Genomic DNA, 27,974 nt, shown 5'->3' with positions numbered 1-27,974 from the left:
ATGTTAGTAATGACTAGGTCTAGGATATTGTTGCCCCTGGTGGGGGTGTGGATAAGTTGATCCAGGGCATTGGAGTTTATGAATTCCAGAAAGCTTTGAGCTAAGAAGTTGGTACACAAGTAGTTTTCCCAGTTAATGGTGGGGTAGTTGAAGTCGTACATTATTAGGGTGTTTGGTTGAACCCTAATATTTTCCAGCACATCAAGAAAAGAGGAGTGGGCATCCTGGGGCATGGTGAGGGATCTGTAGCAAGCTACAATTTGGATTGCAGTTTTGCCCAGAGTTAGTTGCACTTGGATAATCTTGGATGCATTATGCTGAGCAACTAGCCTGGAGGTGTGGATATCCTTAATGAATATGGACACGCCCCCACCATTGGTGTTTCGGTCCAGGTTACATGGCCAAAAAGTTTATTATGAGTTATATTCTGGTAGTGCAGGGTTGCTCTCTGGAGCCTTGAACCAGGTCTCAGTCACTGCACAGTTATCGATGTTTTCCCTTTTAAGGAATGCCTTGAGTGAGTGCATTCTGAGATTTAGACTTCTAGCATTGAGTAGAATCACCCTCAGTTTTTGCTTGCCTGTTCGTTTTATGGTGGTGAATTTGTCATTTGAACCTTGCCTAAAAAAGGCACTATAGGGGCAGCAAGAGCCTTAGCCAGTATCCGGAATCCCAGGGGCGACAGGTGCAGGCCATCTATGGCAAAGCATCATGGTCCGTCGACCATGTCATCCCAAGCAGACAGATACTGGATCCCCTTAGAATGACACCAGAAGTCAAAAAGTGAAACAAAACATCTCACCTAAGTTCTGCTAAATGCCAAATAAATAAATATGAAGAAAGAAACGTGGCAGAACACTGCTGGATAGTCAGTAGTTTTAATAAAATCGAAGTCCAAATAAAAAACAATACAAATCCAGATTCAGCAAACAATAAAACGATTTCAGATGAGCGCTTTCGGGTACAACCCTTCTTCAGATGACTAGCAAGAAAAATTGTAACATTTTAAAACAAAGCATAGCCAATCAAAATCAGTAAAACACCCGCCTATTTTTCAAGGCGGGCTTCATGGGAATCATCTCATTAAGACCTGGAGGTCTATGTGCCAATAGTTCAACAATCCACTTGGCCTCATTAAGCTCTGTTACATTCTTAATATCACCCCCTCTGCTGTTCATCCTAATATTAACAATGGCTTTGAATCTAAATTTATGCTGTGCAAATTTCTCTATATGCCTATAGAGGGCATTATGAGTATCAGCATTCCTGATAGCTGATAAGTGTTGCAAAATCCTAACTTTAAACATACAATTCGTTTTTCCAACATAACAACTTTCACACTGATCACACTCTGCCATATATACTAAATCTGTAGTCCTACATGTGGCCCTAGCTTTAAACTCAAAAGCTCTCCCAGTAACTGGATGTATGAAACTTGTAGTTTTATTAATAAAAGCACATGCTTTACATGAACCACATGGGACAGTAACTGGTTTAGCCTTAAAATATTTAGTTTCAGTTGGCTTCTCATGTGACAAAATGTCTTTAAGATTTTTATTCCTTCTGAAGCCAAAACAGGGATATTCCCCTACTATAGAATGAATTCTGTCATCAGTGGTTAAGATGTTCCAATTCCTTCGGACTACATCACAGATAACTTTTATATTGTTACTATAAGTAAACATAATTTGTGGTTTCATTTTATATTTGCCCCCATCTAGCTTGGATGATCTATCTTGCATACCAGAGAACATCCAGGGGCTCGACCTATCTCTTCTATGTGTCTTGCTGTTTTGGATAACTCTTTTGGTCATAGATTTATTATAACCTATTTCACTAAACAAACCAAACAATTTATCAGCCTCCTCATTAAACATTGTTTCATCTGTACAAATCCTGGAAACCCTATCGACCTGTCCTTTAATGATATTGGGAAAGGTATGCCTAGGATGCATACTATTTTTTTTATTTAAAAGTATTGTTTTGTCTTGTAAAATGCGTTTTTAGTTTCATTCCTGGATTGCCTGTATTTAATGTGATCTTGGGGGTCTTTGAAAAGAACACCATAAAATATGCTGTTTAATTTGAGTTTAGACTCTTTAGAAAGCCATGGTGCAGTTTGCCTTGGTTCTCTTTGAGCGAACAAGGTCGTGGAAATCAAAGGATCTCAAGGAATTTGTTGGTAAAGTATTACACTGCTTCCTCCAGGAGGTGTTTTAAAATGATTGTTAGGTTTGGTTCGCGTTGGGTGGTCAAAGTTTTTGTTTCTAACCTTTCTGAGTAGGGCTGTTGGGAATTAATGGTTTGTGCTTAATTACATATATGAGGAAAGGTGATCGTAGGCCATCGGGAGGGTACCAGGGTGTACAGTTGGGGGTGACTATTTATGAGTACCCAGTCAAGTATACATTCTTTTTGAAAAGTTTGGGTTTACCTATCCTGGTAAGAGAGTGGATATGATTTATTATGTAAATGCATGCAGGTTAATATGGGTGGTTGGGGATTCACAGGAACAGGTGCCCCAGTCTATATTAAAGTCTCCAAGCAGTAGGGGTTTTCTTGGGGGAGTAGTGACATGATAGCCAGTGCAGGATGATATCTTCAAGTGTAGATATATTGTTACTTATAGGGGAATGTACATACAAAGATTATATTCATGTTTCATTTTTGTCGAACACAATTTAGTGGCAGAATCTCTGATTATTAATCTAGGGTGGTTGTAGTACATCTATGGTGACATTCAACTCGATTTATAGAGTACCTTCACCCCACCCCTTCCCGATCAGCCTGTGTATGTTGTACCCAGGTGTAACTAATTGTCTGTAAGTGTGGGGTTTTAACCAGGTTTCAGATAAACTGAGAGTCTCAGGAAGTGGACATCAAAATTGTTCTGTATTCATGTCATTTAATATTGAGATGACAGGCTAGGGGAGAGTTAGTTGGCCTTTTAATTGTATGGGTTTGTAGCTTAGATTACGCAAGTAGAGGGTATGTGTATCAGTCGATTGGAGCCAGGAGTTAGGATGAATATCACCACCAAGTATTAGAGTTAAGTCATACTTGGTGATGAACTTCCAAGGAATTTGTTTATTAGTTTGTGATAGTGTTTGGATACAGAGCTAATGTACTGGGGTTGAGATGTTGATAGACTAAACAAGATGTTGGTTAGGACCTGGCCTTAAGTATGGTTGAAGGTGGGAGGATTTACAGCAGGGGTGATATTATGGCCTTTGGGACCTATGATGAGAAACTGGATTTTCATTCAGGTAAGGAGGTATGGTGTGAACAAAGAGGGGAATTAGTAAAAGAGGAGTATATCATTATTTGTGATTCATCTTTTGAGTTAAGGAACTGTTTTACCTGGTGATGCAACACAGAAGATTCCAAGTGGTGAGTATATGGAGTACTGGAAAGGGGATGGGAGAATGCCAGGCCAAAGCTAATAGGTGCTATTAAAATGTAGGTAGAAGAATGGGGTGGGAGGAATTATCCCAGATAAGCAGATGGGTCTAAAAAATTTGGTGGCTGCTGGGGAGTGCAATTAAAATTAGGCCAGGGAGGAGAGTGAAGAGAGCCGAGCATAAGCGAGACAAATGTAACAGAATGGGTTTGGGGTTTCTGGGTGTCCTAAAGCATTAGAGGGCAGGGAGGCAGTAGAGAGCCAGAACATTAATAACGAGGTGAAGGTCTGGGGAGCTACTTCGTTACAGGAAGGTTTCCTAAAATTCTCATTATGCGTGGCAGGGCTGTTTGGTTCCACAAAGGTTTCCTAAGGTGTCCTAAAAGGCTTCCTACGTGGGAGGCTATTGCAGCTTACAAGGTTTCCTAAAAAAGGTATCTAAGCATTGAGGCAGAGAGTGAAGAGAGCCCAGTGGCCAGGCTGCTGGGAGCTACTGCAGTTTACAAGGTTTCCTATGGTGCCCTAAAGCTATACATAGCAGGGCTATTGCAGTTTACAAGGTTTGCTAAGGTGTCCTAAAGCTATAAGGTAAGTATTACAGCTCTTAATGTAAGAGTCAGTTTACTTAAGTTACAGGTGGTAAAACACTCAAGTAGAAAAAAAGAGAGCCCTATGGCTGACCAAAATGACATAGCACTGCCGAAGCTTAACAAATGCCTTTTGTGTGCAACCTCCTCCTTGCTTAAATGCTGAGAGAAACTGATTTTGTTACTTGGTGACTAAATTTGCAGTCCATGGGGCTCCATTTAGTGATTTATATTGTATATATGTAGTTGTATGTTACTTCAACAAACTTTCCCTGCATAAATTAATGTTTGTAAAATCAAAATCTCAAAATATAAGTAATGGTATTAGAATCGTATGTCTTTAGCTTTTTGGGTTAAAAAAAATGACACCAATCCTATGGAAGATATAATAGACTAATGGTTAAGGTGCCCACCTCAAAAACAAAAGGTACAGGGTTTGACTCCTACCAAGGCAACCAATCAATTCCACATAGACTATAAGGGCACCAAACCCGGCACCAACCAATTACCCATAAACTGATACATGTCATTATAAATAATATCATTGTTTCTACATATTTTATAAAGCCTTGTCTCTGATAAAAAATCATACCATGAAGTAAATTTCAATAACATATATGTATATATATATATATATATATATATATATATGCTTCTCTTTCTCTTTATATATATATATATATACATATACATATGTTCACCTTGTCGGCTTTTTTTTAGGTGCTTTGGTTGTGTGAATCTGTTTTCATATGGCTATTTGGACCCTGCTTCCTAGACATAATTGCATGATTCTTTCTTGTGTCGTTCACTCCTTTCATTCCTTATCACTCTGTCTCCTTTCATTCCTTATCACTCTATCTCCTTTTCAGTATCACTTGCTCTATCTCGTTTCATTTCCTTATCCTTACCATGCTTTAAGACTGTATCACTCTATCTTTAAATTTCCTTATCACTCTGTCTCCTTTCATTCCTTATCACTCTGTCTCCTTTCATTCCTTATCACTCTGTCTCCTTTCATTCCTTATTAATATATTCCATGGCAGATGCATGCTCAGGATTTTCCATAATGTGTTTAGCCAGTGCATTGTTTGAATTCACTTTTCTGATACTATATAGGTGTTGATTAAGTCTCTCTCTCACTCTCCTATCTGTTTTGCCTACATAGTATCCTGAGCAGATGGTACATTGTCTGCAGTAGATTGTTTGCTTTATTTCACAACTAACATTCTCATTAACCTTATACTGCTACCCTTAACTTGAAACATTGTTCCTTCATGCAAATATTTGCAAAAATGTCATCTCCCACATTTAATGGTCCCTTTTCATTCCAGTCCTATCCCTCTATTATTATTCACTGCTTCAAAAATAATTTTAAAATTTTTATCCCTCCTATAGACAATATTAGGGACTGGGTCCAATTAGGTAAGAAAGCCACGGTGGTACAGTGGTAGCATTGTTGCCTTACAGCAAGACGTTCTCCTGTTCGATTCTTGGCTGGAATGCCTTCTGTGTGGAGTCTGCAGGTCCTCCCCGTGGTCAAGTAGCCTCCAAAAGACATGTGTGAATGGGTGTTCCTTCGCTGAAGGTTGGGTGTTGGGCTGGCAACTCGGCACCATAAAAATTGACTGCCAAACATTAGTAGACCAGAGTTCCACTGTGGCGACCCCTAACCAGAAAAAGACAAACAAACATTATATCTAAGTAACTGCCAGTTTTTATTTAGGATTCTTCTAAGTGAACATACCCCCTCAAAATATGTCATAATAAAACTATTCCTATAATTAACCACCTTCCCTCCCTTGTGGGTATTTAAATCATGCATTTTTATTTCATCCTCAAGTAATTCTGTAGGGATTAATAGCCTTATTTCCTGAATATTAATATTATTCTCATTCATATTCATACATAATAGTGGTTAATAAAAACTGCTAATACATTTCTGGCTCACTTCAGTTATCACATTCTCACATTCCTTTACAACATCCTCTTCCCTTGTCACCATTCTCACCGTACACACCAATTGTTCTTTCACTACTTCTCTCTTCTGGGGGTATGGGTGTGCACTATCAAAGTGCAAAAAACTGTTAGAAAACGTCTCCTTCTGATGTATGTTTGCAAAATATTGCTTGTTTTCATAATCCTTTTCTAATAATGGATCCAAATAAGCTGTTCTATCTTCATTTATTTCACGAGAAAAGGTCAAAAACTCTGTCGTATTATTGATACATTCCAGAAAACCATATAATTGCACTAGGATCCCTTTCCATAAAATGCATATATCGCCAGGAAGCATGTATAGAAACTTATAACTTGATAACAATGGGAAGATTCTAGATATTCCTTTTCCCAATATGCCATCACCATATTTGCCACTACATCACCACATGAGGACTCCATGGCTACTCCTTTTTTCTGAAGATAATACTTTCTCCCAACCATTAAATAATTGTTTTTCAAAACTGTTTCTAATAATTCTTCTACTAAATTTATCTCATCTTGTGGGACTCCTTTCCATAATAAAAATTCACAAACCCATTCTATCCCTAAATGCTGGGGCATTACACTGTATAAATCTGTAACATCTATAGTAACTAACAAGTCCTATGGTTCAACAATCATCCTTGGATCTTCATCAAAGAATCCCAGGAGTCTTTACAAATTATTGCTTCCTCTTTCATATACCCTTTCAGCTTAGAGTCCAAAAATTTAGCTGTTGCATATGTAACTGATCTCCTGACATTGACTATCAGCCGTATTGGTGGATTTTCCACTGACTTATGAATTTTAGATATTCCAAACATTGTTGGTGTTACAGGGTGGGCTACACTAAAGTAGTTAAAAATCTCAATACTTGCATGTTGTTCTGTAAATAAATCATTCAGCTGTATATTTACTCTATGGTTGCCCCATTAACCTCATTTAATGATGCTAACTGATAGGTATCATTGGTGATCTGTAGTGAGAGTAGAGGAACAGGTGGAGGAGACCCTGGAGGTGGAGATATGCTCTAGAGATAAGAGGAATGAATGTCAAAGCAAGACTATGTCAGAATATATTGGTGTGAATGAGAGAAAGGATAGAGGAATGGTGAGGATGCAGGGAGTAGAGGTGGCAAAGGTGAATGAGTTTAAGTACTTGGGATCAACAGTTCAGAGTAATGGTGAGTGTGGAAGAGAGGTGAAAAAGAGAGTACAGGCAGGATGGAGTGGGTGGAGAAGAGTGTCAGGAGTAATTTGTGACAAATGAGTACCAGTAAGAGTGAAAGGGAAGGTCTACAAGAGGGTAGTGAGACCAGCTATGTTTTACGGGTTGGAGACAGTGGCATTGACAAAAAGGCAGGAGTCAGAGCTTGACGTGGCAGAGTTGAAGATGTTAAGATTTGCACTGGGTGTGACGAGGATAGACAGGATTAAGAATAATTATATTAGAGGGTCAGCCCAGGTTGGAAGGTTTGGAGACAAAGCCAGAGAGGCAAGATTACATTGGTTTGGACATGTGTTGAGGAGGGATGAAGAGTATATTGGGAAAAAGATGCTAAGGATGAAGCTGCCAGGTAACAGGAAAAGATGAAGGCCTAAGATAAGGTTTATGGATGTGGTGAGAGAGGATATGCAGGTGGTTGGTGTGACAGAGCAAGATGCAGAGGACAGGAGGAAATGGAAACAGTTGATCTGCTATGGCGACCCCTAACGGGAGCAGCCGAAAGAAGAAGAAGAAGAAGAATTCATAGGTATCATTCATCAAAATGCTCTCCGTTCTTCTCATATAATCATCATTGTCCAACATCACTACCCCACCCCCTTTATCAGGTTTAGTTACACGTACCTGACTTCGTTTAAAAAAAATAATTACCTGCCTCTCATCATCACCCCAATTAACTGATCCATATGCCCTCCTATTAGTTTTATTCCTATACTTGTTGTATCAAATATACTCTTGTTTCATATCTATTTGACAGATTCTGTCACATGTTGCTAACAACGGGTGTAAAGGTGGGATAAATGAATTAGAAACATAATATTCCTTCATGGTATTATTATTTTCAAACATGATATTAAAATTGACTTCCCTTAAAAACAATTTTAAATCCAAGTACAGATTAGCTAAGTTTGGGCCCCTGTAGAGCACATAAGTCATACCTCTTGCTAAGGTGTTTGCCACTCTTACATCCACATTCACTGTTGAATAATTATATACATGAAAATCTCTTTGTTCATTATTGATTACAACCACACCCACCCCCTCTAGATTGTCCATCCACTTTATTTATATTATGTATAGTCCTCATTTCCTCCATGCTCAATATCCCCCTCTCTTCTGGTACATGGTTGTGGGCCTGGTTCCATATGATGACCTGTTCTGATACGGCGCTGGGGAATCTGAAAATGCTGGCACTGCCCATCAGTCCCCCTGGTTCATATTTAATTGTCTATTACGTATTCTCTCTGAACATCTTGGTAGGGGGTGGTAATTAGGATGTTCAGACTGTTGTGGTGGCAATGGGAGGAATTCCACCCTCTCATCATTTGGTTCACCTCTTCCAGTTACACCAACCACCACTTCATTACATATACGTCGATCATTCACACCCCAAATCCTTAACTGATGTCTTGGCTCTGTACCCTGGAATCTTGGGGGCTTAGGGTATGCAACCCCATTGGCATAATCATTAATATTGCTATTTAACTTTCTCACCTTCATCGCCTGCAGCATATTTAAAAGGGCTTCTATACTTTTGTATATTCACCCGTGTTCATATTTAAATGACTGGTAATTTGCATCTTCCATAATCATTTTTTCCAGTCTTATTATTTCAGATCCCAGTCTATCAATTTCTTTCATATTATATTTTAACAGTTCTAAAAGTTCACAAACATGTCTATCAAACATTTGCAATAGTTCCAATTGTAATGGGGAATTCTTTACTAGTCCTGTAATGACTTTCCAACTTCTCGGTCCTTAAGAACTATTCTGAAAGCAACACACCACTTAAAATATTAATTTTCAAGCTGCAATTTTTTGTATTTCAATAAATGTTGGTCAAAATCAGGCAATTTAACATCAATGTCCCCATTCTGCATATTTACATTAGTATTATCAAATTCAAAACTTTGTTTCAGCAATTACCCAACACTGGAATGCCCATTGCTGCCTTTTGGTTTACATTAAGCATGTTATTAGTCCCTTCAATATTTTTCTGGTCATTTAATTCTCTACTAATATTAAAACCATTACCTTGGTTGGTTTGTTGGTAGTTTGAGGAGTTTAGACACTGCTCCTGATTCATTTCAGCATTTCAAACATATTCATTCTGTTGCTGCCTTCTCCATACCTCTCACCACTCCTGCTGGTTCCCAGGTGTATGCCACAACTGTTTGCTTTTAATAAATCCACTCTTTTCATTAATTGTTTAACGAGCAATGTTAAGTTCCCCATAGAAACTTGAATGTCATCAGCATTGCTATTTCTTGTTAAAAACACGTCCTTTGAGCAGTTTCAGCTGCTTTCTGCCATTGCAAACAAAGCCAAACACACTGCAGATTAAGAAAACTCTTGAACAAAACAACCCAACCAAAAGCAAGGTAGAGCAGCTCCATGGTAAGAGCTTGTCTCATATCCATTGCAAATGTTAAAAAATCGTAATATAAGCACTTTCGTCTGCCTCTGCAGACTTCATCAGACACAAATGTATAAAATCAAACAAGTGCATTTAAATAAATAACACCCATCAGTATATTGGTACACACCCACCCGTTCTAACAGTATTTAAAGTGGCCCAACACCTTTTTTACTTTAATCTGCAAACCAAATAAATACAATCTATAACATTATTAAAATTATTGTATTAAAGGCACTTTTTTAGCATGTTACTTCAATAAAAAGTTCCTACTTAAATTAATATTTTATAAAAATGAAAATATAAAAATATCAAATGTAAATAATTATTCACAATCGGGTCCCTATTAATTATTAATTATTCAAAATTTTCAAAGTTAGAATGTTATATGATCGACATCATATGATCAAACTTTGAAAAGTTCAAAGGTTTAAAGCAACAGCTCCGTAAGGCACAGAATGGGAAAACTTCCCTTTTCTGCACTGAAGTGCGATCTCAGAGTTGGTATATTTAAGTAGAGGGGTGTGAGGGTGCAGGGGGTCTTGCCCCCCTGCTCAAAGCATCAAGGTAAGTTTTTTTTTTTTTTATTATTTTTTATTATATTTTCAAAGTTTCAAACTTTGCTTATATGTTGTTGAACATATGAGGTTTGAAGTTTTGAAACTTCGAATATATATAATATAGACCCTTTACAATCAATATATATTTAACTTTTAAGGTTATAAAAAATAAATGAACCAAATGGGAGGAATAAAAGCACAATGGTGACTGTAGTACACAAACACAACAGTATATAGCCATACACATTAGAATAGATGTAAGTCAGGCATCTGATAGCAGGTAACCCTGCCATGAGAACAATACTAGTGTAACGGGACTGTAGTACACAAACACAACAGTATATAGCCATACACATTAGAATAGATGTAAGTCAGGCATCTGATAGCAGGAAACCCTGCCATGAGAACAATACTAGTGTAACGGGACTGTAGTACACAAACACAACAGTATATAGCCATACACATTAGAATAGATGTAAGTCAGGCATCTGATAGCAGGTAACCCTGCCATGAGAACAATACTAGTGTAACGGGACTGTAGTACACAAACACAACAGTATATAGCCATACACATTAGAATAGATGTAAGTCAGGCATCTGATAGCAGGAAACCCTGCCATGAGAACAATACTAGTGTAACGGGACTGTAGTACACAAACACAACAGTATATAGCCATACACATTAGAATAGATGTAAGTCAGGCATCTGATAGCAGGAAACCCTGCCATGAGAACAATACTAGTGTAACGGGACTGTAGTACACAAACACAACAGTATATAGCCATACACATTAGAATAGATGTAAGTCAGGCATCTGATAGCAGGTAACCCTGCCATGAGAACAATACTAGTGTAACGGGACTGTAGTACACAAACACAACAGTATATAGCCATACACATTATGGGAAGATGGCATAATGGTTAAGGTGTTTACCTTACAAACACAAGGTGCAGGGTTTGATTCTCACATGGGGTAATTGGCTAGGCTTTAAATGGCCCATGAGGGTAGTTAGCCTAGTACTAATCTATGAACCTATGAATCTATAGATGTAAGTCAGGCATCTGATAGCAGGTAACCCTGCCATGAGAACAATACTAGTGTAACGGGACTGTAGTACACAAACACAACAGTATATAGCCATACACATTAGAATAGATGTAAGTCAGGCATCTGATAGCAGGTAACCCTGCAATTCTATGTACAGCATGAAAGAATACACTTGCTAAAACATTAATGGAAAAATAGAATTTTAACTGGGACTATGGTAGAATAAGCACTCTAAAGCCATACACATAATAGTACACATAAGTGAGCTAAACAACAGCAGGTAACTGTGGGATGATAGCTACAACATGTATAAATACACTTGCTGTAATAAGGGCTCTGTATCTCAGTTTATAAAATGCAGTGAGAACAGTAGTTTTTGGTACACATGGTCCTGAGTTCAACTACACCTACGTCTAGCACTGAAAATACATTTATGTGGACATCAACATTATAAGCTGTGACATGTATGTCTGTCTCATTACCTAGTTATCCACCAGAAGCAGTACAGATGAAATGTCTGCTGCTAAATAACATCAGTCAAAGGCCTACAGGCAGGACCACTCCTACCTACTCCTATTACAATACCAGTAAGTGCAGAGAATGTCAGGTCATGCATTAGTAGGAATTGCCAGGGGATTTTACAATGTATACTAAAATTGTGGCCTAGTAATGTCAGACTGCAGCCCACAAGGATTTGCTGATAGAACAGACAACCACAGCTGCACAAATAATATACAAATATGTAGGTTGTGCTAGATGCAAGGGTTGCCAGCACACATGTAACAGGGGACTACCATGGCAAAACACTTGACTTGGCAGTTGCCCAACTGTATGATATAATGGTTAATGGACTCCCTACTTTTATCTAGGACACACACACCATGCTTTCTGTTATTCTGGTATTGATACCTTTGGCTAACATACATACCTGACACACATCACCTAATTTCCAGTGGAATGGGATCCCTCCATCTGGCTCTGCACCTACAACAAGGCTGCCACAGGCCCCACACTTGCTCCTAAGTCTTGTTCAGCTACAAAGTGTTGGTCCTGTCTGCCTATGCCTAACGCCTGCAGCATCAGCTACAGTCTGTAGCACACACATCTGTATGTAAAAAGTAGCTGCTACAGACATTCTCTTTGTGATGATGTAGTATCTTTAGCTCAATAATTTCCACCCCAACATATGAGAAAAGGGGATGAAAATTACATTAAACCCTTATATCTTGTTCAGTGGTTGCATTGGATTTGCTGATTATGCTGCAAATCAGCTGTGTAGGCTGCAACTAGCATTTCCAAAGCACAGATTGTTTCATAGGTAATCACTTGCTAATTAGAACCATGTTAGAAAGCAAACATCAAGCTAGGGGAACCATTGTGTATGAGAATTATCTTGCAGGGTGAACTCGCTAGCACAACATTCATATATATTTACCTTTACACAGAGGAGTATTGTACTCAACCAGGTATGTAACCATTTTTTTCAACATAATGCATATGTTTGAAAATACTTAGGGGTAATAGGGATTACATAATTAAGCCTTTCTTAGAACTGCACTGATGGCATGTCATTGATCCGCAGATGTGTTACACCTCCAGAGAACTAGAGTACAGTGAGGGTAGAATGCTTTGTGTTAATTTGGTACACTGGTCTCCTAGTCATACCCCATGATAGCTGTTGTAATAGTACACTGCTATTAGGTACACTGGTCTCCTGGTGATTCCCCATGATAGCTGTTGTAATAGTACACTGCTATTAGGTACACTGGTCTCCTGGTGATTCCCCATGATAGCTGTTGTAATAGTACACTGCTATTAGGTACACTGGTCTCCTGGTCATTCCCCATGATAGCTGTTGTAATAGTACACTGCTATTAGGTACACTGGTCTCCTGGTGATTCCCCATGATAGCTGTTGTAATAGTACACTGCTATTAGGTACACTGGTCTCCTGGTAATTCCCCATGATAGCTGTTGTAATAGTACACTGGTCTCCTAGTCATTCCCCATGATAGCTGTTGTAATAGTACACTGCTATTAGGTACACTGGTCTCCTGGTGATTTCCCATGATAGCTGTTGTAATAGTACACTGCTATTAGGTACACTGGTCTCCTGGTGATTCCCCATGATAGCTGTTGTAATAGTACACTGCTATTAGGTACACTGGTCTCCTGGTGATTTCCCATGATAGCTGTTGTAATAGTACACTGCTATTAGGTACACTGGTCTCCTGGTGATTCCCCATGATAGCTGTTGTAATAGTACACTGCTATTAGGTACACTGGTCTCCTGGTGATTCCCCATGATAGCTGTTGTAATAGTACACTGCTATTAGGTACACTGGTCTCCTGGTGATTCCCCATGATAGCTGTTGTAACAGTACACTGCTATTTGTTTGGCACGTATATTGATATATATTATAAGGGGAGTTACCCCTAGGGGCTACAGTACAATGGACTCCTGTGTTGGGTGTGTGATCATACATCAGTATGTGCCACGGCACAAACAGGAATAGCTTACTATTGCTACTATATCCTACTTGTAGCCACACCTGTTGCATGTTTGCACACTGTTGAATATGACATGCATCATCAAGCAATCCTTTATTGATGTATCTCTATTGTAGTCCCAAGTATGTGCTCCTGACGTCTGTCACCATTTGCTTGTCTTTCAGGAAATCTGTATCCTCAATGCTGGGGCCCATTTACAGACACTGAAAATGACATAATCCTGGAGGCATTGCATCAAAACCATAAATTCCTGCTGTCCAGGAGGTGAGCAAACAGTGAACAGTGGGCAGTAATGAGGGCTGACCTGGTCCATGATGTCAATGCTCTTGGTCACCAGAGCAGGACATATGAGCAGGTGCGACACTGTGCCACTGATATGATCACGGAGTATGCAAAACAGCAGTGGATGTAGCTAGGGTTCAGGGTGTCACTGGTGGAGGGCCTGCAGCAGGACAACCACTGTCAGCCATTGAGAAATTCCTGGCAAGCCTAGGAACACAATACAGCTTGCAGGCATCCAACACACAGTATGTCATGGAGGTGGCTGCCAACATTTCCACACAAGAGGAGAGTCCAGGAATGCTTAGTTGGATCAGCATTGGAAACTGTATCATTCAGTGCGTCTGGGTGTACATAGGTTTATGTGGGTGTCACATGTGTTTTTATGGGGGAGTAGGTTAGTGGCACTTTGAATGTCATGCTCAGATTGTGACCAACATAGCAAGTGACATAGTAGCTACTGTAAATGTTGGATCTTTGGATGTATTACCCTGTTACAGTGCAACATGTGATGCTGTTTACATTATCTCTTCCTCAAATTTCCACAGGTCCATCAGGAATTGGATGAGGCCGTGCTCCTGCTCCTGGTAAACACAACACTTTTTTGTTAGAGATGCAGATTTAGTGTAATGGATTCACTAAATTGTCATCCCAGGCCTGCTGGCTGGATTGATGTACTGTCTGCATGATTGCCATCTGCACAGATATTTTCTGACTGTACACAGTGTAGACTCATACCTATGCCTGTAGGTGTGAGCACACTTATAAATTTCACAGTATTGTCAGGACATTGTGGACTGCCAAATGTATCAGCTTTGCAGAGTTGTGCCAAATGTCAACAGTGTACATCATTGCTAGTCATGGGATTCCTGTTTAAAGAACTTTTATTTACAATAACTACAGATGTTTGTTTGAAGATAATGTCCTCATGTCCTACTACATTGAATATAATGTCCTCATGTCCTACTATACAAGGTTGGGGGTTAAACAAGTCTGTAATAGTGACAGCACTGTATACAGTGTAACATATATTGCAACATAGTACTGCAGAGCATAGCAGTGCAGCTATTAATGTACTGCTTTTTCTTTCTTACCACAGGTGACTGGGGGGGGTTGGTCTCTGTCCCCTTCACAACCTGATGTCAGTGTCTCTTCGGACTGTAATGATGATGGCGGCCAAAGTGAGGCACAGGTTGGGGTTGCAGGGGCTAAATCTGTCACAGAGGTTGACATCCCTGTTCTGCCCTCATTATCACTGTACACAGTCAGTATGCCTACATATACCCAGTCCCCTGAGGCCACAGATATTGGACAGTCGGAGGGCAAGGACATTGAACAGGAAAATGTGGCTACTATGGCTGCAGTGAGTGTCTATACTGGCCATAGCCGAAGAGCTGGCAGGGTTCCACACAGGATAGGGGTGCTCATAGGAGGCCTGCTGTCCCTCCACCACCTGTTAGAGGTGTCTCCTCACATGTCACTCAGCATATGTTTAGGGCCATCATGGAGGCACAGGCATGTTCTGAATGGAACTACAGACAAATTCTCAGGGTTATGGATGCAGTACAGTGTGACATCTGTGACTGCCTCCACCGTGTTGCTGATACCCTGGATTGGTTGACTGACACAGTGGAAAGATGGTGGTCTGAGACAGATCATACACTGTCTGTCTTATGACACCCATTGTCTGTGTTGGAATGTCTGGTTGGAGTTGAGTGTTGGACCCATGGATGTAGGTCAGCAACTACATCAACTGAGAGTCCACGTGGCCGTGCACAATCACGGTCCTGTAGTGGCAGTACATCCAGCGTTCCAGAGAGGAGCGTGCTGTCTACACCAAGACATGGCAGGCCATGGGCTCATGGTTCTGGGTATTCCCATGGAGCACACAGTCCCAGCAGACAGCATTCACCATCTGGTACCAGCCCAGCTTCTGACCTTGGGCATGCAGGTGCCAGTGCAACTCCTGGCAGAGCCAGTTTCCGTGTTCGGAGTGGAGACTGTGAACTGTCAGCAATACCATGCACAGCTCAAAGCGGTCCAACATATACACACATAGGGTTAGCACAGAGCTTGGCTGTGTTCATGCAGACACTCACACACCATCATAGCTCTCAACCAATCAGAGACAAATTTCAACAGAATCAGGGGCAAAGCCAGAGAAAATCAGGGACTCTTTTTAAGTATTAGTACTATTAACTTGAGACATTCACAGAATAAGAGAAGGTGAATTGACTGACATATTTTGAAGTTAAAGAAGTCTACAACCCTTAATTATTGTCACTATTTACTAAGTGTAATTCATCACCTTTCCTCCAAAAGTCATCCATTTTAGGTGGGATTAAGATGGACAGAGCTAAAATGTGAGTCAAAAGCAGGGATATCCCTGAAAATCAGGGCCAGTTGAAAGGTATGCACACCACTGTTACAATAAGGTGATCTACAGACACAGGCCACATTTCCGTATATGGAGAGGAAGTTGTTCTAGGCAGAGGTGACAGAGTGGCTGTAAGGTATTTTACCAATGGATTTGTTGTGTTTGGAAATATGCCACAAGACTTGGTCAGAGCTACATAGGTCATGGGTCGTGTTTAGGGATATAGGGGGAGATAAGATTTGCCAGAAATGGACAGGCTTGGGGTTGGTGAAGGCCAGAGTGTGTCAGGTGCAGCTGTGGCTGGAGAAGTTAGTTTTGAAATTCAAGCCAGTGAAGTTTTTTTAAGGCATGACAGTGGTGCATTCGGTATGGGAGATTACAGGCGAATCGAGATATTTTATTATATGGGAGTTCAAGTTTGGAAGTCAGGTTCTTTTGGAGGTGGGTAAATATTGGGGCAGTGTAGAGTAGGCTGCCATACCTTTCTCTATAGGTTGTGCAACATGGAATGAATCACCATGTCTTACTGACCCTTGAAAGTCAAAGGCTAGATCACTGCCAGTGTCTGTATGTCCCTGACTACTGGGTCAGCTGTTGGAGGTGTGTAGACACTACGATATGTACCAGGGGTGGATGACTTCCCAAAGGATAGTATTGTACATTCCTTGTCATTTAGAAATTGTCAGTGACAACAACTGAATGTGTGTATCAGCCCATCCTGGATTACTGTTGATTCTGCGTGGCATTCAGTGATAACTCCTAATTTGCAATCATCTGAAAATGTGGTCATTCTGATGTCACTGCTAGTGGCTGTCACTGCAGAGAAGGGAATGGCTAGAGGGATAGTCCCAGAAATGATTTGTGAGGAAAGTTCACTGGTGACTGGCCTCATTGAGTGGTGGACTACCCAATGCTATCATCATGGATAATGATGGTAAGACACTTGGTTATCCACTGGCTGACAAACTAGTTTGTAAATAACCTCTACAGTGTTTCAACCATGCCTGACAGCCTAATAGTGTCACATGCCTTGGCAGGCATGGTAGGTGAAGTGACTCAGTTTTCCCTCATCCATTTCATAGTTTAACAGACAATGAGGTCCACCGGTCAGGGTAGACATGATCTGCCCTTGAACAAAACAAACTGGGTTTGGTCCAGTGTCTGTTGCTATACATCATTTTCTGGTAATTTCTGTGATTATTTTCATGGCTTTAAATGTCACACTACTGGGACATCTGGGAACAGTGCTTGTCAGTGCATGGTACTTGTCCTGTGTAACTCAGTATTGAAGTTAATTCCATCAGGGTTTCCAAGAAAATAGTCATCCAATGTGTCTGTACAGAGCACAGGTGAACAATGGAGGGGAAAGTAATGAATACACCTTGTGAAGGTAAGGAGGGAGTTTTTACACAGTTATGCTGTGGTTGGACACTACTCAAGCAGTGTGTAGTAAAATGACACAATTACCTTGTGATGAATGATGAAAAGAGGGGAGGCCCCTGAATTGCTGGTGCCTGGAAACTACTACTGCTGGTCTCAGCACAACCACTCTCTCCTGGGATACTATGCTCCTAATACTGTTCCTCTCACCAGTAGGAAAACATTAGTACCAAGCTCAAGATGAGAAGCAGACCACAGCCTGTTTGTTCATCCACAAATTTGTCCCATGTCATGCAAGGCTCTGTAAGCCTGACATACCCTTTTCTAGCTAGATGCCTTGATTAGCAACAAGAGCAATCATTTGCATTTGCATGTATTATGACATGTTCCAGGGTTGTTAGGAAGTCACTAGGGTACTGACCAGATGGTGTCTAGGAGCACAGCTGCAGCATCACAATATAATGTTCAGTATTAGGTGACAGACATCCATGGTTGCTCAAACAAGCACCACAGCAACAGTGATCCATATGACAATTTCACAGCAATACATGCAGCCTGACCTTCAACAGTTTAATGGTGGACATCTGCATGACATGGAACTGAGGCCTACTGCAGAGGAGTGGCCACCTTTGGCCACAGTGTGCCTACCTCCAGCATGTCCTAGGTATGTCATACTGTACATTTATGTTACAGGTTCAGATGTCTGTGTTCCCATATCATGTCACACCACATCCAGTTTGCTGTCTGGTTGTTTTAGAGGCATTGCAGAGCTGCAAGGCAAAAGTTATGACAGCAAAGTTGAACAAGTTCTCAATGCATGCACTGACATCCACATCTTCACTGCAAGGAGTGCCTACAGACAGTGTGTTTCATGCTGTCAACCCCAAGGGTGTAGCAGTATGACCTTAACTTTGCTGGAGTCGTACATTGTCACATTTGTAGGTATGGTACTGAAACCATGCCTAATAACAGGATTATGGGTAATGCCAGGACCACATATCTGGCAAAGCATTGTAGTCCCTCAACCATATTATGGCACAGTGTCAGGTGCTATTTTACATTAGGACACCTACATAAAGGTGATAACTTGTTACATTTCAGCATGTGTCAGGTCTCTGCCTAACGATGGCCAGCTGTGATGTCCACACTAGCAGGACGTTATTGCTAATGGCATTATCAATGACTGCTGATGAGATGTGTAATGCATCCCTACCCATCTACTCCTATGCCACACAAACACAATGTGTGAGAGATGTGACTATATTACAAACCTTGATTTCATAGTGTTTCACACACCAGTCAGTACACATATGACAATAAACAGTTTGCCAACATGCACACCTCACATCCCACTCCACCCACACCCACATCACACACACCTGCATGTGTTGAGCTCCTTACCACATACATACACAAACAGACACTTCAGGAACACAAGTGCAAGCTCACTACACAAAAGCATACCTCTGTAGAACACAGTACACATACTAGGTCACACACCACTATCTCACTGGTGAAACACCTGAGGCAATACACAAAATCAACCTATTATTCATAGGTAATTACATCATGAGACACACTGATGTCCCTCTCTCCAGGCTACATATGGGAAAGGTTACAGTTAACTGTTTGTGAGGTGCCAGGATTGACCATACCACACATGCACACAACTCTGTCAACATTGGGTAATACTATCATGACACCATAGTTCCTGTTGGTGTGTACAACTTGAGACATACCTCAGTGGACTGTATGCAGAGACATGGCTGAGCTTATGGACTCTGTCTCCAGCAGGTATGGTCATAGCCTTCAGCTGCACTTGACCTTCATCTCGGATGATGGCTCAATACACAGAGAAAATGATTAAAGGCAATAATTGGCATTGCATGTGGTGTCATTGTAAGGGGATTCACTACATGTCAGCCTAGGATAACTTGCTCAACAGACCTTGTTGCTTTGCCAGAGATAATCTTCACCTGCCACCACTGGGATTTTGTGTACTTGCCAAGGCTGTTGACATCTCCATAGTGCATCTTATAGGTATATCTCAAGGCAAAACATAGATATATACAACACATTCAGGGTTAAGCACATTTGTCTTTTGATAAAGACATCTTCAGAACCTTGAATGAAACCATAAAAAACTATGTTTAAAATTATGAATGAACAAGACACACCCCCAAGCTTGGCCAATCACCTTGCTGCTATACTAAATGTCACAACGGGTTGAACTTAGTCGTTGATGCAAAATAACAGCCCATTTTAAACTAAATTAAAAAGTAAAAGATTATTAATGCCCAAAGAAAGTTCAAAACGTGTGTAACCAGAGAAATTGGAAAGTTAAAAACTTTATTCAAGATTCTGAAGAAGTCCTTATCAAAAGACAAAAGGGCTTAGCCCTGAATGTGTTGTATATACTTGTGTTTTATGTATTTTACTGACTTTTTTCATTAAAGTATGGAGAGAGAAGAAGTTTTCAGTGGCAGCTGATATTCTGGAAGTTTGGTTTGTGGTTTTCAGTTTTTTCTTCTATTACCCGAGTTTCTGGTCAATATGGGTGACCACTGTAGCAGTTCCACTGCGAGGCCCTCCCTGGTGAGATCTAACCACAAATCTGTGTCAGTAAAAGTAAGTATCATACCTGAGCCCCCTCCCTTAGCAGCAATTACAGTAATAAACTTCAACCTAGCTAATTATAGCCTCCTAATGGGATGGTATAAGTGGCTTGACTGCACCTCCCCCCTCAGATGGAACAGACAACTGTACTAAGCTCTATAACAATGATTTATGGAAGTGCCTGCACAACTGCATAGACTCAGCTGTATCTGACAGGAAGAAAACAAGCTCCTCATGGCACAGAAAACCTGCCAAGTGGACAAGTGCCATTATAAGAGCTGGACATTGCTGTGTGACAGTTGGAGTGACTGAGCCCCCCCAACATGGATGCTCATCCTCCTCAGCCAAGACAAGCAAATAATGTTGTTGTGATGTCCTGTAGTAGAAAGTATGCAACAAAATTAGCCTCTTCAACAAAGGATGACCACAAGGCATAGTGTAGTTACATGTGTAACCCAAGAGGAAAGGCCCAGATTGTGGGTGAACTTGTACTTAATGATGCCACATATAATGAGCCTGTAGACATGGCAAACCTGTTTTCCAACAGGTTCTGTGACAACTTCACTCACCTGTCCCCACCACACGTACCACATGACATCCCTATAACCTGTCCCATACCTTCTATATCTACAGGGCAGGTTGGAAATGACCTCTCTATGGAGGAAATGCAGCATCTATTGGACCTGCTAACATCCCAGGCTGCATCCTACATGGAATCCAACAAGGAATACTCACACCATTGTGACCTCCTTGCAATCATAGTGTATCCACCGGCTGCATCCCAGCTGACTGGAAAATGGCAATTGTTATCTCCTTGTACAGAGGTGGTGCATTCACCAACCATGGGAACTATAGACCTATTAACCTGAATAGCTATGTCTGTAAGCCCATGGGGTAAATCATCATGGACCTGATCAGCAAAGATATATGTTATCTACAAACAGTTGACCCCACACAGTTTTGAATTTCTGAAAGATAGATCATGCCTGTTAAACCAGGTGGACATATATGAGGCAGTCACCAAGGACCTGCATGAGGGGACATCTGTGCATACAACCCCCTGGACTTGGTCAAGCTATGTTACACTATCTCCCACTTAGGCATCTTTGACAAAATCACTGAAGTAGGCATCAACAGTAATATCATTAAAGGGGGGGTCACTAAGTGGCTCACTGATGAACTCATACTTAAAATAAGGGAATCCACTTCCAATAGCTGATCTGTTACCAGTGGTGTTCCACCGCGCTCAATCCTGGGTCCTTTACTGCTTGGAATCCATTTAACCAAAGTACAAGCACAAAGTGAATGTCTGTGGCTGACAAGGTCGGCTGATGCCTGCAAACTATGAGTGCTCATAGAATCTCCCAGTTATGTCAATATCCTACAACAAGGTCTTCATGACCAAATGCTTGTTGACATACTCATTGCCATAAACTCCATGCAAATATGCATGTCATATCATTTTCATTGTTAACACCAATGTGCCTGGTAAGTAGCACATTAGTAGCAACACGGGATGTACATACTCAGGGGTGATAGACCTGGGCACACAGGCCAGGCCACACAGGTTTACACCTCAGTAAAACACGGGATGTACATACTCAGGGGTGATAGACCTGGGCACACAGGCCAGGCCACGCAGGTTTACACCTCAGTACCAACACGGGATGTACATACTCAGGGGTGATAGACCTGGGCACACAGGCCAGGCCACACAGGTTTACACCTCAGTACCAACACAAGCTGTACATACTCAGGGGTGATAGACCTGGGCACACAGGCCAGGCCACACAGGTTTACACCTCAGTACCAACACGGGATGTACATACTCAGGGGTGATAGACCTGGGCACACAGGCCAGGCCACACAGGTGTACACCTACCTTACTTTAGATCACCATGTCTCCCCATTGGTATGAAGGGAATTATATTGTGCTCATGTCATAACTGAGGGCACTGTCACATGAAAATTACATAGTTATAACCACAATGTACCCTTCTCTCAGCAGGCCAATATTTGAGTGCAAAGGTCATATTGTCATGTACCTTTCCAAGCACTACTGGCACTTGCACACAACACAAAGGATCCTCACAAGGGAAGTTCAAGTCTTCAGTATCTGTCCTATGGGGGTCTTCTGAAATAACTGTCACTGTAGTCTGTGTGAAACAAAATACTCAGAGGTGATCTCTGCCTTGCATACGGGGCAATGCCTGACCCTGCTTTACTGGAAATGCTGCATATCTGTAGTTGGAATGGTACATGGATTACTCACTGTAAGGACATTAACTTGGTATGTGACATTACTAACACATGCTGGTGGGAGAGATATGTCTACCAGATGTAAACAAACAAACCTTTGAAACAGACTCCCACCTAATGCCAAACAACACCTCATTGGCCCTCTTCAGATGCAATATGTATGATTGGCTGGGTGACCATCATTTCACTACAAGGCTTCTGCATGTGACCCTTGAGGGCATAGGCAATGTGTGCTGATCATGAAAATAAGGATAAGAACTTGCCTAGGAATGTAAGGGCCCTATGGCCATTAGGTTAGTAAAGTCCAATGATCTTATGATCCCATACACTGCTATAAAATGGTCTAACATCCACACACACAAACCTGGCTACAGTGAGAAAAGCACCACTACCAATTAAAGTCTACAGAACACTACACACACTCATACTAAGTTGGGTGCAATTAGATAAGAACCCCTAGCTATCTAATGGTACACACTACAGATCACAGTAACCAATGCACATGCCACAGCTCAAGTCTGCTATGAGCATCTCTTTAGGTAATCTTATGCTACATGCTATCAGCAGGCTTTGTTGTGGACAAGAATTTGGAGGCCCACATCAGCTGCTGCAACCAAAATACTGCAAAACCCTACCTCTCTAAGTCAGTGTGGTGATTAGATTTATTTTGTAGGGAGATGCAGCCACACACACACAAACACACCAAGTGATCCGGAGTGAGATTATAGCCCCTTCCTATCTAGTCTTATACATTACAGATCACAGCACTTATCACCCACGCCTCAGATGAAATCTGACATTAGAATAGCAGTTGGTAGTCTTAAGGTACATAACATCAGCAGAGCCTGTGGAAGACAGGACTTTGGATAATGGTATCAACTGCAAGGGCCAAAAAGTGCAGAACCATTGCAGTTTGGTAGTCAATGTGAGATTCTCATTTGTTTGGCAGGGAGATGGACACACACACACACACACACACACACACACACACACACACACACACACACACACACACACACACACAAAGTCGGCTGGAGTGAGATTAGATCCCCTACCCATCTAGTCTTACACACTACAGATCACAGTACTTACAGCACGTGACATGCTGAAGTTTGTTTTAACAATGACTACAGGTGAACTACTTGTAGAATATATAAACTAGGCTTGTATTGAACAGCATGTGTGGCCTACAGAGTGACATTGCTTCTTACTATTATCTGCATCTAGTAGCCTGGCAGTCAGATAACCATTTCTCATCCTAGCTTTGTGGCTACAGTAGCCATTTTGGCCATATATGGCTATTTGCATTTGGATGGACAAGCACAATGTGCCCTGCCAATGCATGCGTAGACAACATTATACATTACACCAGCTGTTCACCTGTTTGTGTATATGTGGTGACATCCAGCAGGCACAGGGGGCTCTAAGTAAGGGAATTATCTAGTGTTTAGTCCTTACTGTTGGTCCTTTGAGCACCTTATATACTGTATATGTCATGGTGCAGCTTTACTTACTATTATCAGGGTATGTAGGACAATACAGATGTATACACACACACACACACACACACACACACACACACACACACACACACACACACACACACACACACACTCACACACACTGTATATATTTATGTATATAACAGGGACGTATATATAAATGTAATTGTGTGTGTGTGTGTGTGTGTGTGTGTGTGTGTGTGTGTGTATGATATATGTGTTATGTAGATATATGGGGAGACATAGATGTGTATGTATATATGTGTATATATATATATATATATATATATATATATATATATATATATATATATAATTATTATTATTATTTATTATTATGACGGGGAAAAGGAAAATGGACACAGGACTTTTTTTTCAGAGAGTCCAGGGGGGGAATGCTCACAAAAAAAACAACAAAAAAAAAACAATTAATTACAAGTTACAAGAAGTATAGGTAGGTGTTTGTTTAACAATAGTAGTAAACAGTTATAGTTCAAAATGAAATTAAATATTTAGTTAAATGGTACAAGACTATCAATGGTGCATAAGATATATATATATATATATATATATATATATATATATATATATATATGTATATATATATATATATATATATATATATATATATATATATATATATATATATATATATATACAGTCTGAGGGTCATGCTGCTCAATGTTAGAAGTCTAAATCTCAAAATGCACTCACTTGAAGCACTTCTTAAAATGGAGAATATCTACATTTGTGCTGTAACAGAGACCTGGTTCAAGGCAGCAAAAAGCACCCTGCACTACCAGGCTATTCCACACCTTTTGGCCCCAGAACTTGGACCGAAGCTCCAAAGGTAGTGGTGTTTTCATATTCATTAAGGATGTGCACACCTCCAGACTGGTAGCCCAGCATAATGCATTAGAGATACTTCAGGTGCAGCTAACATTGGGTAAGACAGCGATTCAGGTCATAGCCTGCTATAGGTCCCTAACCATGTCTCAAGACTCATTCTCCACTTTCCTAAGCATGCTCGAGAATATCAGGGTCCAACTCATACTGGGTGACTTCAACTACCCCTCCATTATAGGTTCATAGGTTCATACTAGGCTATCTGCCCTAGGGCATTTATAAGCCTAGCCAGAGTTGTGTGGCTTTCACCATCCCTTAGGTTGAAGAATACTATACCCATTAGTTTGCCGTGCCTCTGTCCAGCAGTGATACAGAGATGATCCCCGGGGTAAACCTACAATCTCCCATCCACTGGTCAAGATTCCTCTTGAACAGAGCCAGCGAGGTGCTCTGTCTCACATGGACCGGGATTCGGTTCCACAGCATAGGGAGTCTCTGGGTGATGAATCTGTCCCTCCAGCACATCCTATTTATATCCATGTTGAGGTTTAAGTCTCTTGCTCTTGTGGCTCTGGTGGATTTGGATTTTTTGAGGTGGAGCATGTCCATTAATTCCGGGTTGGACATGGCCTTGTATGTCAGGCACAGGTCACCTCTGAGCAGACGGTATGCGACTGAATAGAGCTGGAGTTTCTTCAGTCGGGCAGCATATGGCATATTTTTGAGCCCCTTTATCCTTTTGGTGAGGAACTTTTGGGGTCTTTCCAATTGCTGCAGGTGTCGGGTAAGATACATTCGAATGGGGCATTGTACTCAATCATTGGTCTGATAAGTGAAGAGTACAGGGGAACAATGACCTCCCTTGATCTGGATGTGAATCCCTTCATTATCAGGTGGGCAATGTAGAAGGTCCTCCTAACCACTTTGGCAATGTGAGTGTCAAAAGAAAGGTTACTGTCAACTTGGGTCCCCAGGTCCCTGATAACCTCTTCTGTGCTTAATGGATTGCCACCTATGTGGTAACTTGGGGTTACCTTGTTTTTACCAAAGGGTATGACTATACATTTTTTGGCGTTTAGCTTAAGGCCATGGCTCTGGCACCAGTTATCTGTTTCTATGAGACCTCTCTGAAGGATATCTGTGTCTGATGGATTTTCAACTATGGTGCCCAGTTTGCAGTCATCTGCAAACTTTGTCAGCCACAATCCTCCTATGTTTGCCTGCACTTCTGAAACGTAGATGCCGAACAAGAGGGTGCCCAGTACTGAGCCCTGTGGGACACCGCTTGTGACCGGCCTGGAGTCTGACATGGCACCAGCAACTCTAACCCTGTGGGTTCTGTCCTTGAGCCAGTTTTCAACCCATCTTGTGACATATGGGTTTACATTTAAGCTGGTGAGCTTTTCTATGATACCCGAGTGGGGTATTGTGTCGAAAGCTTTTGCAAGGTCAAGGTAGGCTATGTGAACCGCCTTACCCTCATCAATGGCCTTGGTGACTTTTTCAAAAAAGTCAACCAAGTTCAAGAGGCATGATCTGCCCTTGACAAAGCCGAATTGGGTAGGATCCAATGTCTGTAGGTCCCCTATGTCTTTTTTTGTGAGTTTCCATTATGATCCTCTCCATAGCTTTGCAGACCAGGCTTGTTAAGCCTATGGGGTGGTAATTACCAGGGTCCGTAAAAGCACTGCCTTTGTGGAGTGGGACCACAGTTGCCGTACGCCACTCTTTGGCTATGTATCCTGTGGTAAGGCTAAGATTAAACAGCAGCCTTATGTGTGGGTTTAGTTCCTTATTGAGTTCGTGTAGCACACAGCTGGGGACACTGTCCAGTCTCATTGATGCTGTGTTTTTTGCTTTAGAGAGAGCAGCTCTCACCTGGGCATCTGAGATGTTTGGGAGGCTAGACTCTGGTGGGATAGATATTTCTCCTTTTGGGGGGGAGGGAGGGGAGACATTTTCACTGAACCTGTCTGCCAGTATGTTGGCAATGTCTGTGGGTTCAGTGATTTTTGTATCATTTTGGACTAATTCTGAGCATATCTGGGAGTTTCCACCCAGATTTCTAACATAGCTAAAGAAGGCCTTATGATTGTCTTTTGTGTCCTTGGCGATTTTTCTCTCAAAGTTGGCCTTGGATGATTTTATGAGTGATCGTAGTTTTTTACTAGTATTGATCAGAGATGTCTTCCCTTTTAGGGCTTTTGCTCTATCTTGTAGTAGCTTTCTCCTCTTGTTGTAAAGTTTGTTTATGGCTGGGGTCCACCAGATCGGGTGCTTGCCTTGGTGGAAAGGGTCTTGATTTTATTTGGGATTGCTTGATCCATGCAATCCTGGAGGTGCTCGTAGAAAGCATTTGTAAGGGATTCAGCAGTGTGGGTTGTGGTTTCCAATGGCTCAGGGGCCTTGAAGGATACCACACCAGTCTTAAGAAGTGTGAAGTTGGCTTTTGAGAAGTTCTTCACTGTGGTCTTTTTTGTTGGGGGTGAGGGTGGGATGTGGATCTCCAGTGAGATTAGTTTATGGTCTGATCTCACCAATGAGGGATATACTTCCGGTGTGGAGCATTTAGTCCCCATTTTTGTGATGATCAGGTCTAGTATATTTTCACCTCTTGTGGGAATGGTGACAAGTTGTTCCATAGTATTTGAGTTTATGAACTCCAGGAACCTTTGGGCTAGGGTATTGGGGCTTGAGTAATCTTCCCAGTCTATGTTTGGGTAGTTGAAGTCACCCAATATGATGGTGTTTGGAGAGACATTTATACTCTCCAGTGACTTCAGGAAGGCTGTGTGGGGTTCCTGAGTTTGAGAGGGTGGCCTGTAACATGCTACAAACTGTAGAGCAGTTTTGCCTATGGTTAATTGCACCTGAATGGTCTCTGATGCTTCGTGAGTTGCCACCAGCCTGGACGTATGGGTATCCTTGATGATTATGGATACACCCCCTCCTTTTGTGGTACGGTCTGGGTTTTGGGGCTGGAATGCATGAT

The 27,974-nt window shown here is 41.3% G+C and overlaps 1 protein-coding gene across 1 annotated transcript in view; it reads right to left on the bottom strand.

Annotated features, from left to right (window-relative positions):
- Window positions 1–19,792, bottom strand: part of LOC122815469 (acetylserotonin O-methyltransferase-like) — a 254,419-nt gene extending 234,627 nt beyond the window's left edge. Inside the window, exon 1 of the mRNA XM_044087991.1 lies at window positions 19,707–19,792. Within this exon, the coding sequence (XP_043943926.1) occupies window positions 19,707–19,792 (86 nt within the window). The remainder of the gene's footprint in view (window positions 1–19,706) is intronic.
- Window positions 19,793–27,974: the final 8,182 nt, after the last annotated feature.

Source organism: Protopterus annectens, chromosome 1.part1, assembly GCF_019279795.1.
Source record: "Protopterus annectens isolate FY-2018-M chromosome 1.part1, PAN1.0, whole genome shotgun sequence".
NCBI classification, from domain to species: Eukaryota; Metazoa; Chordata; order Ceratodontiformes; family Protopteridae; genus Protopterus; species Protopterus annectens.
The sequence above is the reverse complement of the archived record's forward strand: the minus strand, read 5'-3'. Positions and strand labels throughout refer to the sequence as shown.